The sequence below is a fragment of the Eptatretus burgeri genome, chromosome 7 (assembly GCF_056783735.1).
Source record: "Eptatretus burgeri isolate ZD-2024b chromosome 7, Ebu_testis_v1, whole genome shotgun sequence".
Taxonomy (NCBI): domain Eukaryota; kingdom Metazoa; phylum Chordata; class Myxini; order Myxiniformes; family Myxinidae; genus Eptatretus; species Eptatretus burgeri.
This window is the reverse complement of record NC_140967.1, coordinates 105,851,604-105,867,133: the sequence shown is the minus strand read 5'-3', so window position 1 is coordinate 105,867,133 and position 15,530 is coordinate 105,851,604. Positions and strand designations below refer to the sequence as shown.

Here is a 15,530-nt window from a genome sequence, read left to right as displayed (position 1 = left end):
CACATTCATTTTGCTCGATAGGTTGTTTTATTTATTGGGATATACAGAATGTGTTTTTAACTTGTACTTTTTATGGGATCATAAGACTGTTTTTATGACAGTATGTTCAGGATTGAAACTTTAAAGTTATGAATCAAATAAAGTCAGTTTCTTTTAAATAATTTGCTGCGCAAGTAAAGCAAAGCAATCATTCTATTATTCATGACCATGTGTCAAGTCAGCAGTGACAATTGGTGGTAAGATAAACATCTAAAACCATGTTAGTCTCAACCTCGTTATACAAGTCTCATTTAATCATAATAAAGCATCATATTGGTCCTACTAATGCCCGTTTCCACACACCACTCAACCCGGTTTGAAAAAACCATGCTGCCTGTCAGACTGCATTTCCATGTAATTTAGCCATCCCGATGTGGAGCATCAAAGCAAGTCCCCTCCCCTCCCCGATTTCATCCTAAACCTTTCCCAACGCGACCTGATGCCAAAAGGCTCATAGTGGAGCCACCACGTGCACAGGTGGACATACAGATGGACATACGAGGTCCGTCTAAAAAGTAACGGGACTGAGCCTGCTGTGTGCTCCACTTACACAACTTGAATGAACGGTTTGCGTTACAGTCTTTCGCAACATTCCAGCAATATATATATATAATTGGTGATGGTTGACTGTGCTCATTGTGTGATTTTTTTACAGGTCGTGCTTTACAAGTTGTCTAGTCTGAGTCGTCGCGCTATGAGTCGTGAGCAGAGAGCCGATCTGAACTTTCTTGCCAAGCTTGACAAAACACCTTCTGAATCCTTCGCAATGCTGCAGCAAGTCTACGAGGAAGAAACGATGTCACGCACACGTGCATTTGAATGGCACAAGAGGTTCAAAGAGGGACGGGAGGAGGTTGAAGACGATCCATGGTCTGGAAGACCTTCAACGAACAGAACGGCGGACAACATCGAGCGTGTGAAGCAGATGGTGCACGCAGATCGTCGACTCGCGGTGCGGATGATCGCTAGGGAACTTTCCATCAACAAGGAAACTGGGGCATCATCACTGAAAATCTCGAAATGCGCAAGGTGTGTTCAAAGATGGTCCCCAAGCTGTTGTCTGAGGACCAGAAACAGCCAAGAGTTACTGTCTGCCAAGACATTATCGAGCGCCTCGAGGACGATGCACACCTGCTCGGGAGAGTCATTGCTGGCGATGAATCGTGGATATTCGAATACGATCCCGAGACCAAACGGCAGAGTCGTCAGTGGAAAAGTCCGGCATCACCAAGACCAAAGAAAGCAAGGATGTCAAAGTCGAAGGTCAAGGTGATGCTCATCGCGTTTTTGACATCAAGGGCATCGTCCACTTCGAGTTTATACCACAGGGTCAAACAGTGAATCAATATGTGTACAAGGAGATCCTCCGGTGCCTCATGAGATCAGTCCGGGACAAGAGGAGGGATCTGTGGGAGAACAACGCCTGGGTGCTTCACCATGACAATACCCCTGCTTACAGTGCCCTGACCCTCCAACAGTTTCTGGCGGAGACGAACGTGCCGACTCTGGAGCAACCCCCGTATTCGCCAGACTTGGCCCCTTGTGATTTTTCCTATTCCCCAAGCTCAAGGTGGTGATCAATGGGACCCGATTTCCTGATGTGGAGGCCATCAAAAGGGCCGTGACGACGGAGCTTCGGAGGGTTCCAGAAGAAGCCTTCCGGGGGTGCATCGAAGTGTGGAAGAAGAGGGTGGACAAGTGTGTGAGACTGGAAGGAAACTATTTTGAAGCAGACAAGCTGTGATTTCAATATATTTTTTTGGAATAAAATTTCTGTGAAGTCAGTCCCGTTACTTTTTAGACGGACCTTGTATGCGACACAACACAACACAACACAAGACTGTTTGATGAGACAAACATGGCCGCTGGAGTGCTGTCACTTAAAAGTGTGCTCTGAGTAGCAGGGACATCACAACAATGGCAGCACCTTTCTTGCTGCACTCATCAGGGCATTTCCAGAGGAGGAAGTTCCTTCTCCCCATAGATGCCAACCTTTGGGGATTTGTCCATGCTTTCACCGTTTAGATGCTGAACGTCGAGCAAGGAAGCAACATGTACCATTTCAAGTCTTTGGAATGACTCAGCCAGGTGTCAAACCGCAGACCAACCAGACTCGAGCTTATTTCTGGGAGATGATACACATTCAAGATCTGAAATTGTTCATAGATGTAGCACTTATCTCAGGCCTAACAGTCCACCTTGGATCGTAGACTTGACTTGTGACCCTGGACGATCTAGCGGAGCCCTCAAGGCTTCCTGAGATAGAACGGCCAACATCCATCGAAACGTCCGTGAGCTTTTCTCTCACCTTGGATGCCAATCATAGAACCCGCGTTGGGGCGGCACCATTTTCAATCCAAGTGGAGCGGTGCATGGAAGCGAGGTTTTGATATTTAATCTCGGAAAACACCATATTGTTCTTACTTGACGTTTAATCGTTTAATTGAACAGATGATCAATGACCAAATTATTTCCCACCCACAATCAAACTGGTTGTTACTGTGAAATAGGGTTGTTTGTAAAGTTTTTGACTTTCCCTGCCTTTTGTAGATTGCAGCAATTCTTCAATCACGTCTTGCACGAACAAACTTTGATACCAGCATGTGAGTCGTAATGTTACTGTTCGCTGTTTTGGGGGTGCTTACATGTTGCAAGGCATTTGTGCGGCACCTGCAACTGCTGAGTTATGACCTGTTTGCGCAGGTGTGGTACCGAAGCTCGCATGCAGTGCTCGGCTGAAATGGTTCTACCTCTGGTCACGAACCCTGGCCTAGTATGTGTGACGTGTCACTACCTGTTCTTCCAGCCGCTCAGTGGTTTTCCTGTAAGTTTATTTTCCTCGCTCATGAATATTAATCCTTGACTTTTGATGTCAGGCCATAGACTTGCTGATCACCCCCTCAGAATGCAGATACTAATCTCACAATATTAATATAGTCATGGGGTAAGCATGATGGTGTTTTTAAGTTTGTCAGAAAAGTGTCAATCAGAACCAAGAATGGTTGAAAACTTGATGCAAGGCAAGATCAAGTATAAAGCACCTTCAGTAGCGTTTCCAACAAATATTCAGCAGGCAAGGTGTGTGGTGCCGTCCCTCGGATGGACGTTAAACTTGGCGCCTCGTCCGCTAGCATCAGTTGGTGAATGTTAAAGATCCTTATTGTGTCAATCGTGAAGAGTAGGTGAGCTTTCTCTGGCACCCTGAACAAATCCCAAATTCCTGCTCTAACCTCCAGGGGGCACTGCATCATCGGCACATCTGCATTCCCAGGAAATGATGCCACCCACAGTCATGTGCTGTAAACAAAAAGAAGAACAAATATTGAAATGACAACCCCAAGATGCCTGGGACCACATTATGTGATCTATTTTAAGTTAGGATTTGCTCTCACACTTGTAATCTCAGCAATGGATGGCCTAACAAGTCGATGTCATAGAAACAGATGGGATCTGAGTTTGCTTTGTCTTCTTGTGAAGGAAACCCTGAGGTGGACCACTCGAATGAACAAGTGCGATGGACCTACCGCATGTGTCTCTAGAAAAGGCTCGGCCTTGTTTTTTTGTGTACAGTCATGGCTTATGGAAGATATGCTTCACTGAACAGATCAGGACACAACAGAACAAAAGGAAAATTATTGGGGGGGGGGGGTTGGGAGGGGAGCACTAACAGCAGGGTTGAAGGACAAAATAGAGGTTGGCTTGAACAAATAATGGGTGTTGGGAGGAATGAGGGGTTGGGGAAGATGCATGGGATGGTCAAGATGGATACAGAAGCAAACTCTCAGGAAGGAAGGACTCTAAATTTGGAAGTCGGTTGGCTTCGGGTTTGGACGGGGTAGCGGTGGGTTAACAGGGGTAGAAAAGACAGCTGTCTTGATGACCTGGAGAGAGGAATGAGATTGAATAGAATGTGGAAGTTTATTCCACAGGTGGGAAATAAGAGGAACAAATGAGTGGAGGTGAGCTGTGATCCTGGATTTAAGTGCGGTAGTTTCACCAGAAGGGAGTTTCTGGTCGATCACGTGCACCCTGCATAAACCTGCGGGGAAGGGGGCAGAGCACGCAGAGGGCAGAGGGTACAAGAGCAGAAAGGAGGCAGTAAACGACAGAGACCACTGACTTGTCTGTGATGGGAAAGTGATCGACTCATCGACTCGGCTTCATCGCGGGAGATTCAAATAATCTTAAAGGCCTTGGCTTCCATGGCGTCGAGCTGTTCATGAAGGCCTTGTAGGTGGATAGGAGTTTAGGAGTGTCGAGGAAGGACTTTGTATGATGCAGGATGCCCAGTCGGCGACTGGCTTTGGAGGCCAACTTTGAAATGTTGTTTTGAAATGTGGTATTGCATGGGAAAGCCTTTTTAGCTCGCCTGTTCGAAGAACAGAGAGCTATAGCGATACCCCCGGCGTGAGCATGAGCGTCGGCGTCAACGTGAGCATGAAAATGTTAAAGTTTTTGGTGCAAGTTATTTAGAAGCTTGCCATTCATTTAATATGTGTATTAGGATGCTGATATTTGGCATGGAGGTTCATTTGGGGTATACTATTGGTGTAGTGAAGTTGAAATTAACAAATGATTTAAATGTTTTTTTTTATTTCAACCTAAGATGGTGTCAAAGCCACCCAATGCTCGCCTGTTTATACTAGACGCTTGCCATTCATTTAATATGTGTACTAGTTTACTGATTACAATATACAAATACATATATTGCTAGAAAATTATTTGGATCAGACTTCACTGCAATGCTTTATAAAAAATATTATAAGACTTGTCTTTTAAAAACGCTAAATGTATAAACAGGCGAGCATTGGGTGGCTTTGACACCAACTCCCTGGTTTGTATGGCATTACCCCACCAAGTATTTTTGATTCTATGAACGGTAATCTATTTATTTATTTTTGGAATCATCGCCCAAATAAAGATATGCGTCAGAAGAACGTGTTGCATGCTTGGAACAAGATCTCCCATTGGGCAGGTACTCTGCTCGTAAGTGTAAAAATGCCAATTCTGACTTACTGCACTGATATTGTGATGTATCCTGGTGGGCTTTGTTTACCATCTCAGGTATACTTGGAGCTTGATGGTTTCTGGTGATGTATCGAGTGTATTTGAGTGTACTCGTTTCTAATTTGTGTTCAATCACATTCTTTCCTACAACGCTTTATGTGGTGCCACCACCATCTCATCTCATCTCATCCCCCATCCCTACCCATGATCTTTTCTATCCCCATGAACCCAAACCCTAACCCAACCATATTACTTGCAGGTTATCGTATTTTCTCTGTCTGTCTGTCTGTCTGTCTGTCTGTCTCTCTCTGCCTCTCTCTCTCTCTCTCTCTCTCTCTCTCTCTCTCTCTCTCTCTCTCTCTCTCTCTCTCTCTCTCTCTCTCTCTCTCTCTCTCTCTCTCTCTCTCTCTCTCTCTCTCTCTCTCTCTCTCTCTCTCTCTCTCTCTCTCTCTCTCTCTCTCTCTCTCTCTCTCTCTCTCTCTCTCTCTCTCTCTCTCTCTCTCTCTCTCTCTCTCTCTCTCTCTCTCTCTCTCTCTCTCTCTCTCTCTCTCTCTCTCTCTCTCTCTCTCTGTGTGTGTGTGTGTGTGTGTGTGTGTGTGTGTGTGTGTGTGTGTGTGTGTGTGTGTGTGTGTGTGTTCTGTTCGTTTATTCCTTTGCTTGTTGCCACCGCTCCTGCCCTCATGATCACCATGTTTCTTTTTTAATCACCCATCACCTCGATCATCCATGAACTGAGATTTTAAAGAAAAAATAATTGCCAGAATTGAATACAAATTGTATGAAATTTGATCATCTCTTTCCGGCACATTCTTTTATGAGGTACTTTCCCCATTTTGTGTGTGAACTCACAGAAAAGCCTTTTTGTGATTTTAATTTTTTTTTTTCCAGGATTTAAGGCTGATTGTGGAGCTGTCACATACACATCTTACACACAGGGACAACACGGAATGCACGAGACACAACACAGGACTGTTGGATGAAACAAACAAACAGTCGTTAAGCTTGGAAGGGTTGGAGGGGAGGAAGTGCCGTCACCTTCCAGTGCACTATGGGTACCAGTGATGCCACATCAATGGTGCCGGCTTTCTCATCGCATTCAGGTCAGGTCAGGTATGGGAACATGCGCCAGAGCAGAGCATCGCTGCGTCCCCTTTCCGCCTTCACTCCAGGGGCCTCTATCTGGTCAACCCCCAGGCAGATGCCTGGCCCATTCCCATCTTGTTGAGATGCTGATCAACCTGCTGCAGCTATGAGGCACGTGGTCGGCTCATTGGCCTCCTCCACTCACGAGGCTCCCTCGTTGAGAGAATATGGTGAGCAGGATCACCGTCAGGAAAATGAGCTGATGCTCACGGATTATGCAGGAAACAAATCGCATTTGAGCCTCCCTCAGCATCTGCTCGTTGGACACAAAGTCCGACCAGCAATAGCCAAGGATTATACGAGACCTGGTACCAAAGGAGTTAAGTCTCCATCTCAGATCCCTGGTCAGAGTCCAAGTCTCACATCTGTAGAGCAAGACTAGTTCGACCTAAAGACTTGGACTTTCGGCCTTCTGCACAGGTACTGACAGCACCACACCCCATAATCCAATGAATCCATCACTCCCCAGGCCCGACCTAGACGTCTATTGACCTCTGGCTCACAACCAGCAGAGACATGGATATCACTGCCAAGGTAAGTGAATCTCTCTGTGACCTCAACATCCTCGTCACAAACAGGTACAAACAGGATAGCAGCATCCAAGATGCCTTTGAAAGCCTGGATCTTAGTTTTGACCCAGGAGACCCGTAATCCCAGCGGCTCCAACTCCTCATTCACCACCTCGAGGGCCCCCAAAAGGATATTTTGAGTCTCCGCAAAGATGACTGCATCATCTGCGAAATCAAGGTCAACGATGTTGACATTCCCAAATGATACACCGCAGCTTGATCTCTCTGACATCCTCCTCAGAATCCAGTTCATCCAAGCACTTAAAAGTGTGGGGGCCAGTACACATCCCTGACGAACTCCAGTAACAACTGGAAATATTTAGAGATCGTATCTCCACATCTCACAGTGCTCTCAGTACCAGAATATAGTTCAGACATCAGATCGATCAGTTTTGGTGGCACCCCACGAAGCCCAAGAATCCTCCAGAGGGCATCCCAATTCACTGAATCAAATGCATTACAGAGATCAACATAAGCTGCAAGCAGCCCCTGCCGAAACTCTCGTCTACGTTCGGTGAGGACACGAAGAGCAAGGATACGGTCAGTCGTTGACTTCTTTGGTGTAAAGCCTGACTGCTCTGGATGCTAGTGCTCAAGCAGATGGTGAATAACTCTATCAAGAATTATCCGAGCAAAGACCTTGCCCGGCACTGAGAGCAGCATCACCCCCCGGTAGTTGTTGCATTCCTGGCGATCACCCTTCCCTTTCCAGAGAGGGACAACAAGGCCCCTTTTCCAGTCAGTTGGGATGATGCTTGTGTTCCAGGAAGAGCACAGAACTGCATGCAACGGCACTAGTACAGCATTTCCTCCAGCCTTGAGAAGTTCAGCATTGATGCCACAGATCCCACGAGCTTTACCCCATTTCAACTGGTTTACCGCAGCCTGTTTCCACAAACGAAGGTTGGCCACACTCGATTGAAGGGTCAGCAATCGGGGTACTAACAACCCTGACATCCAACTGAACAGCTGGTGGATCAGCCTCGTACAGCCACTCAAAGTAACCGGCTCAGCAGGCCTTCACTTCGGACTCCTCTGTCAAGAGCCCATCACCCTCCACTCTCACTGCAGTTTACTGAGGGACAGGCTTGGATGAACGCAATGCGCGAATTCTCCTGTAAGCAGGACGAAAATCCCTTGACTACAGGTGATGCTCTACCCCCTCACAGATGCCTCATACAGAGGCCTCCTTGTCCACCCTCAGCGCACGTACAGTTTTATGCCTCAACTCCCTGAACAGCTCAGCTCTGCCATTAAGGCCTAAGTCACATTTGCCATGGCGGCTGTGGGATCTACAAAATATACGGCCACTAGCAATTATAGGGCGGCCGCAGTATTTCCACGGTCACACAATGTAGCAGTCACATATGTTTTTATTTTTCGGGTATCCGCACGGCGTATTTATAAATTGTGGAGACCGAAAACGTGGGGGTGCCGTACGGTCTTTGATTTGATATCGCACGGTGACCTCAGGGCGTTCCTGTGGTGGCCATAGAATTTTCAAGGCAGACGCAAGGTGCCCGCAAGGCAACCGCAGGGGGGCCGCAGGGGGGGGGCCCTAAGGCGAACGTGTGGCCAGACAGACGGTAACGAGTGGGTTCTTTTTTCTTTTTTTCTTTTTACCAGTTCTTTTGTTTCGGCTTGTCGAATTGCTACGGCGAACGTAGAAATGAAAAAAGTTATAACTCCGCGCTATAATTCCACGGCAACCCCTACGGCCTGTAAAATATAGCCAAACGGCGTAGGGCCACCCTGAGGCCACCGCAGAAACTCTGCGGCCGCCGCACGTTTCTGTCAATTCAGAGGGCGTACGGCCGCCGTATCCTCGCCGTAAAGCAAATGTGACTTAGGCCTAAGCCTGGCCCTGTGACTGGTCAATGGTATCCAGTGTCCCTTGAGAGACAAAATTCTTCTTCACCCGACGGAGCGTTCCAAGACATCCACCGGCAACATCAAGGATGGTGGTTTTGAAAGCACTCCACAATTCTTCAGGATTGCCCAAAGCACCCAGACCCCCAAATCCCCACTCAACCTGTTCACAAACTCCTCAGCTATCCTCTCATCCTTAAGCTTGCCAACTTCCAGCCTCAGCTGGGATGGTACCATTCTCCTGGATTTAAGCTGCAATTTCAGAGTTGCTACAACAAGCTTGTGGTCCATATTGAGGAACTGAGCACTCCAGTAGACCCTGCAGTTCTGAATCATCCTCTCGTGGCCATCAATGAGCACATGGTCAATCTCCTATTTCGCATCAACAGCGTTGGAATACCAAGTCCAGCGATGAGCCTGTGGGCACTGAAACCATGAACCAGCCACCCTAAGTACACGACTTCTTGTCAAGTAAAGGAACTTGGTGCTATTCTGGTTCACAGTTCCAGACCCATGGGGACCAATACATGTCTCATACCCATCCATATCAATTCCAGTCAATGCATTGAAATCCCCCAAGACTAGAAGAGTATCTCACCTCGGACACTGATCAATCACAGACTCGAGTGTGGCATAGAATGCATCCTTCACGGTGAGATCACTCAACTCAGTCGGAACATATCCAGAGACCAGGGAAACGACACCCAAGGAGTGACGAATCCTTAGTCTTATAACACGCTTGCTGACCGGTGTTACTTCAGTTATCATTGGAGTCAGCTTATTTGGCACAGCTACAGCAACTCCTTGGGCATGGGAACCATCAGAGTGACGAGACCAATTGTAGGTGTAACCTCCTGCCATGATCTCACTGCTATCCGATCTCCGAACCTCATTGAGTGCTGCAATACCGATGTCCAAACGCTTGAGCTCAGATGATAACAGAGACAGGTGATCATCCTCTCTTCGGGACAGGACATTCCAGGCACCCACATGAAGGGAGCACCTCAGGTTAACCCAAGGAGACCACCGTCTCATGGACGACACCTCAGCACCACTCCACCACACACCACCACAATCTGATCCAGGAAGTTTACCCCGTGCTTTATCATCAAGGAATGGGGGTCCCGCAGGCTTTGCCTCAATCCCGTCATCTGGTGAGCTGCCTTGCGAAGAGCAGCAGCACAGGAGGTCCTCCCACGGAGTGGGTTCTCAGTTTTCTTTGCATTTGTGGCATTTGTGGAATGAAGTGTTTTATGGTGGCCTGAGTGCAAATCCTGCCACTAACCTCCTAAAAAAAACAAAAAACTAGAACGGGCACTCGGTAGAGCGCATACCTTCGCCGCCGCTACTTTTTTCTGGGCACATTTGAAAAACGTCATTTAAAAACGTCCATGACGTCACAACCATCAGTCCGATGGACGTCAAATTTGGTGTTAGACGTCATTGAGGGCAGTCCAACAAAATGGAATGATAAACACAGAAAAAAATCGAAAGTTTAAAAATGACGTCATCTCTGACGTCATTTTGACGCACTTCCAATGACGTCACTACCAATCGCGGACTACCATCCTGAAAGCTCTTATTTCACGGAACATTTTAACGTTGGTTTCATGTCAATAGCTCTATTAGATCTGAAGTTATGCCTACAAGTATATTTTGACCTTGAGTGTGACCTTGACCTTGACCATAGAGTTAATTTGCAAAACCTCTTCATAAGTAAGCAGATATTTTGGTACTGATCATAATGCCTGGATTTGGGACAATTTCCTTTATAAATTACATAGATATTTGAATATAAAATATCAGGACATTTTAGCCACAATTGAAAAACTTTATGTTCAAACGTCAATGACGTCATAACGGTCAGTCCGAACGACGTCATATTTGGTGTGTGACGTCCTTAAGGTAAGTCCTACAAAACGGTATGATCAAAACTGATGAGGTTGAAAATTGAAAATTTACGTCATCTTGTGATGTCATTTTGACGCACTTCTGATGACGTCACGTCAAATCTGACACCACGTACCCGAAAGGTATTTCGTCATGGAACAATATGGCGTTGGTTGCATGTCGATAGCTGTCTTATGAAGGAAGTTATGCTCAAAAGTTTGTTTTTGACCTTTTCATGACCTTGACCTTGACCTTTGACCCGATCGCTCCCAAATTCTAATCAAATCGTCCTTGGATAATCACGAATCATCCCACCAATTTTCATGCAACTCGGTTTAATACTCTCTGAGTTATGCGAATAACAAACAAACACACATATTCACAAAAAAATAAATACACAGCGACCAAAACATAACCTTTCGCAGAATGCGAAGGTAAAAATAACCCAACTGCAGGAGGATGTCCGCAGACACGGTTGGGCACTAGATATGGTTGGACGTTGGCTCACAAGGAGCTCCTCCATCCTTTGCACTCAGCAGGTCATTTCCTGAGGAATTTCCTCCTTCCCATGGTTATCAACCGATGGAATTTGTGCTTGCTCTTTTCCTTTTTCATGCTGAACCTCAAGCAAGGAAGCAGCACATTCCATTTTTAAAGTCTTTAGTATGACTCCAAATACAGCCCAGAATTGAACCACCGACCTACCAGACTCGGAGCAGACGCTCCAACCATTACATAACTGAGTCATTAAAATTATGAGTGGCCTTGAGTGTTGAGAATGAGCCTTGATCTGCTCACCCATCTAATGGAGTTTCAGATCAAATTGCTGCAAATTGATGTTCCATTAAACAGGAGGATATTTGTTTTTTTGTTTTTTCATATACAATATCGAGGCTTGTATGAGAGCTAACACACAAAACATACAACACGGGGAGCAGGAGACAAGAGGGGTGGGAGAGGGAAGGACAAAACAGTGCGGAACAGAGACATGAGGAGATCTGTGGAAGGGTGAGGGATGGGGTAAACAAGGTGGACATTACAGGGACTTTCAGGAAGGAAAGCAGGGAATTTGAAGGAGGTGCATTTGGGGTGGATTAATGGGGGGAAGAAAATATTGTGATTTTGGATGGGGGAAGATAAGAGGTGGTGGTGAACAGCTGTTTTGAAGACCTGGAGGGAAGAATGGGATGGAAGAGAGAGTGGGAGTTTGTTCCAAAGGTGAGAAAAAAAGAGGAATGAAAGAGTGAAGGTGATTTGTGATTTTGGTAGTTTTACCAGAAGGGGGTTGCTGGCGGATCTTGAGCGCCCTGCGGAAATATGGGGGGACATATTGCAGACAGAGCGGGGGGGGGGTGAGGCCGGAGAGGAGATGGTAGAAGACAGAAAGACCACCGACCTGCCTGCGTTGAGAGAGTGAGAGGCCCAAAGACTGAGCCTCATCGCGGGAGATACCAATGATCCTAAATGCCTTGGTTTCCACAGCGTGAAGCTGAGAAAAGTGAGGAGACGGGAGCACCAGCCCAGAGGGGAGAGCAGGACTCCATCAGGCTGCGGACGAAAGCTTTGTATGTGGTCAGGAGCTCAGGTGGGCCGAGGAAGGACTTTGCATGACGGAGGATGCCCAGTCGGTGACTAGCTTTGGAGGCCAGGTTGGAAATGTGGCTTTCCCAGGAAAGATCATGGCAGATAGTGAGACCTAAAAGCTTGAATGAAAGGACTTCACCTTTTTGATCAGATACTTTTGAATAATAACAATCTGATACCATATTTGGAAAAAACATTTTTCAAAATATAAAATATACCAACATAAATTTTTAGAACAATGGAAGGAATCTCAGATGTAGTTGATATTGGTATGTTTTTTTGATTATTATTTTATTTTATTGTTTTTACGAAATGTTTTTTTCCAAATATGGTATCAGATTGTTATTATTCAAGAGGGTCTGATCAAAAAGGTGAATGTGCTGTCGGTGTTTATTCATGCCTCACCTTCCAACTCTCCTCACCCCCGTGTCTACCCCCACTTTTCTCTTCCCTCTTCCCTCCATCCCCCATCTCCCCACATCTACATGAATATATCGATAAACCAATAGATTTTATTAATGCAGTGTTAATTAATTTCTCGTTACTCACTCCTCATCCATTGTTTGTCTTTCCAGGAGTCGATGTTGAAAATCCCTTTGCAGGATGTACGCAGACTGTACAAGCGCAGACACGTGCTCAAGCCAGTGGTGAGACTTTATTGCTTTGGAGTTGACTCGACCGTCGTACTCGCAGCTCTATGACGTGCAGGCGGATATTTAAAATTTGCTCTCATCCAGATGAGTGCTTTGTGTTGTCTTTTAAATTCTCTAATTGTCAGTTTTACAGTTTGTCTGGTTTGCCTTGAATTGCTTCTCGCTGTCCTGATGACATTTAAGAGCATCGAGTCTTTCACTTTTTTTTGTGTCGATAATTGGATTTGCATATCGCACTCCATGACGTGGCAATTGATGGTTGCTTTTTATTTTTATGATGTCAAAAGCTCAATGCGTTTGTTGCCATTTAGTGACGATTGTAGAGATGCCTAGTCATCGTCAGGATACATGAAACCAAGTCCACTTGCAGTATTTGCTCGTGTACAAGATGTCCCTCTGCCCTGGATATACAACTCGAGGTTAGACATGCTTGTGACTGCCATACAAGATGTGAATTCCTATGTCACAATGTTTACCTCCATTGGGGAAAATGACTGCACATCCTAAGGCAAGCCCTTTCAATTCGCCATTTCCTTTAACGTCGCCTTCATCTTCTTCTTGGTCTCAAACCTATACAGTCCTGATGTGATGGTGAAGACAGAGTACCTTTGAGTTGTCTAGTCTTGGTCCGGTGTCTGAGCCCTCTATAAACTGTCCAATTGGTGTTTCGCAAGGTTTTGCATCACACAGTGCGCCGTCCCAAGGATGAACATTAAGCCGGGTGTCCCATCTGCCAGCGTAAGTTGGTGGACATTAAAGATCTCACGGTGTCTTTTTTTCGACAAAAGATGGGCAAGTCATCACCGGCACCCTGAACAAGTTCCAAAGTCCTGCTCTGGCTACTGCTGGGAAGGCATTGGCAAACCACCCAGTGTGATTCTTGCCATGAGGCTTTTAGCAGCACTGAATCTGCCTTCGGGTCGAGGACCAATGAATGTTTAATCATGTAGAACTTGCAAATAGTTACTGAGAACAGACTTTAGTATTCCAACCCCAGAGTTGAAACTCAGCATGACCAGATGAAGAGCAGTTTCTCTACTGTTTATTTATTTTTTCTTTTTTGTAAGTCATGAGTTGTTGTTTTGTTGTTGTAGTATAGTCCCAGACAGTTCTCTCAAACAAGTTGGGTACGGAAACAGCCGATTGATCTCCCAGGAGCGATCTCGATATCCCTCACATCTAAGGTGGTGTATCTCCGCCTTCACGAAGTCAGAGCCACGACAGAATTGAAGAGGCAGAGACGAGAAGGAAATGGCCGGTCAATGGAGACCGAGCGGTACTCTGACCTGACAAATCCGAGCAGCAGGGAAGAATGGGGAAGATTTGGCCTCTGACTTGTGTTGGGGGGGGGGGTACAACCACTGTGAAGGGGGCATCCCCAATAGTTGCTAATCCATCAGTTGAGGCTCATGGAGGAGCTAATCAGAAGGTGGCAAGCTGACAGACCAACAAAGGGGCAGAAGGGAACATGAGAACAATAAATGCTCAAACCCATTTACAGTTTGAGAAGGAGAGTAAGAAGGGTTAGAGGGGAATGAGTTGAGATCAGGAGTCGATCTAGGAGAAACCACAAGGTGGCGATGGGCAGCGCTTTTGAAATGCTACAGGGAAGAGCTGGAGATGACAGACCCAGGGAGTCGTTTGCACAGACGAAAGAAAAGTGAGATGAAGGAATGGAGGTGAGCCTTATCATCTTGGTCTATGGAAGGGAATCCAGGTGTTGATCCCTGGAAGAATACGGGTGGGTTTGGGTAGGACGGGGAGAGTGAGGCCAGAAACGAGATATTGAAAAAAATAATCATAAATTCATCAACCTTTCTGCGGTGGGTGAGAAGCAGACCTTGGGACTCAACTTTCTGTTGAAATTCCAACAGCACGGTGAACCTTGGAGTCAGGTCACCCCCAGGGGTATAAATTAATTTCATAAAACTCATTTGTTTTGATTCTACAATCACATACAACCCCACACCCCCACCTCATATACAACTCAAATGCAAACTAATCCTTACTCCACCCCACCCTACTCAAACATTAAACGTCCAAACAATGAGTGCATTTCTCATCTTGAACATGAGTTTAAACATCTTTGCCTTTGTTACCTCGCCACCGAAAGTGGACGGAGATTGTGTTTTCACCCCTGACTCTATGTCTGTTTGTTACTTGTGAAATCGAAGATTCACAAATATATTTGTTGGTCTGGTCTGTTATTAGTCCCCTTCCAGTTTCACTTGAAGGGACTACAGGTTTGCTCTCCGTATGTCCGTCGGTCCGTCCGTCCCACCTGTGGTTTTTCAGATGTTTTCCCCATATCCTTTACCATATTCAACTGAAACTTGGTGCATGGCTTTATGATGAAAAGTTACAGAACAAGTTCGAGTTTCAGGGCGTTTCATCATTTTTTCACAGAGTTGTGCCCTTTTTAGACTTGTAAAATATGACATTTTCCATGGATCATTGTTCAGCTGCCCTGACCCCACCCCACTGCTTTACACCCATCAGCTGGCCAGCTTGCCAGACTCCACCCCAATAAAATCATGCACCACCATTGCATAAAGTAGCACAGATCGGCAGGCCTAAGACCTGGGTGTTAGTTGATGGCCCAGTGCAATTGAAATGATCCCAGGTATATAACCACGATGTATTATATACATACACTTAAGCCGTATGCATGTTTTGCATGTTCTACAAAAAATATCGGCAAATGAAAATTGCTTTTCCTCTTATTTTGCACTCATAGACCCAAACACGGTACGTTTGGGAGTTTCTTCTTCTTCTT

General features: G+C 46.0%; 1 protein-coding gene across 4 annotated transcripts in view; it reads left to right on the top strand.

Moving 5' to 3' along the window:
* Positions 1-15,530, top strand: part of NSMAF (neutral sphingomyelinase activation associated factor) — a 186,827-nt gene that overhangs the window by 22,356 nt on the left and 148,941 nt on the right. For all 4 annotated transcript variants that reach the window (XR_015060510.1, XR_015060509.1, XM_085890199.1 and 1 more), the window contains exons 9-11: positions 2,590-2,642; positions 2,743-2,863; positions 12,677-12,748. Coding sequence is in view for 2 of the 4 variants with exons in the window: in XM_085890199.1 (XP_085746325.1) it covers positions 2,590-2,642; positions 2,743-2,863; positions 12,677-12,748 (246 nt within the window). In the remaining 2 variants the exon portion in view is untranslated. The remainder of the gene's footprint in view (positions 1-2,589; positions 2,643-2,742; positions 2,864-12,676; positions 12,749-15,530) is intronic.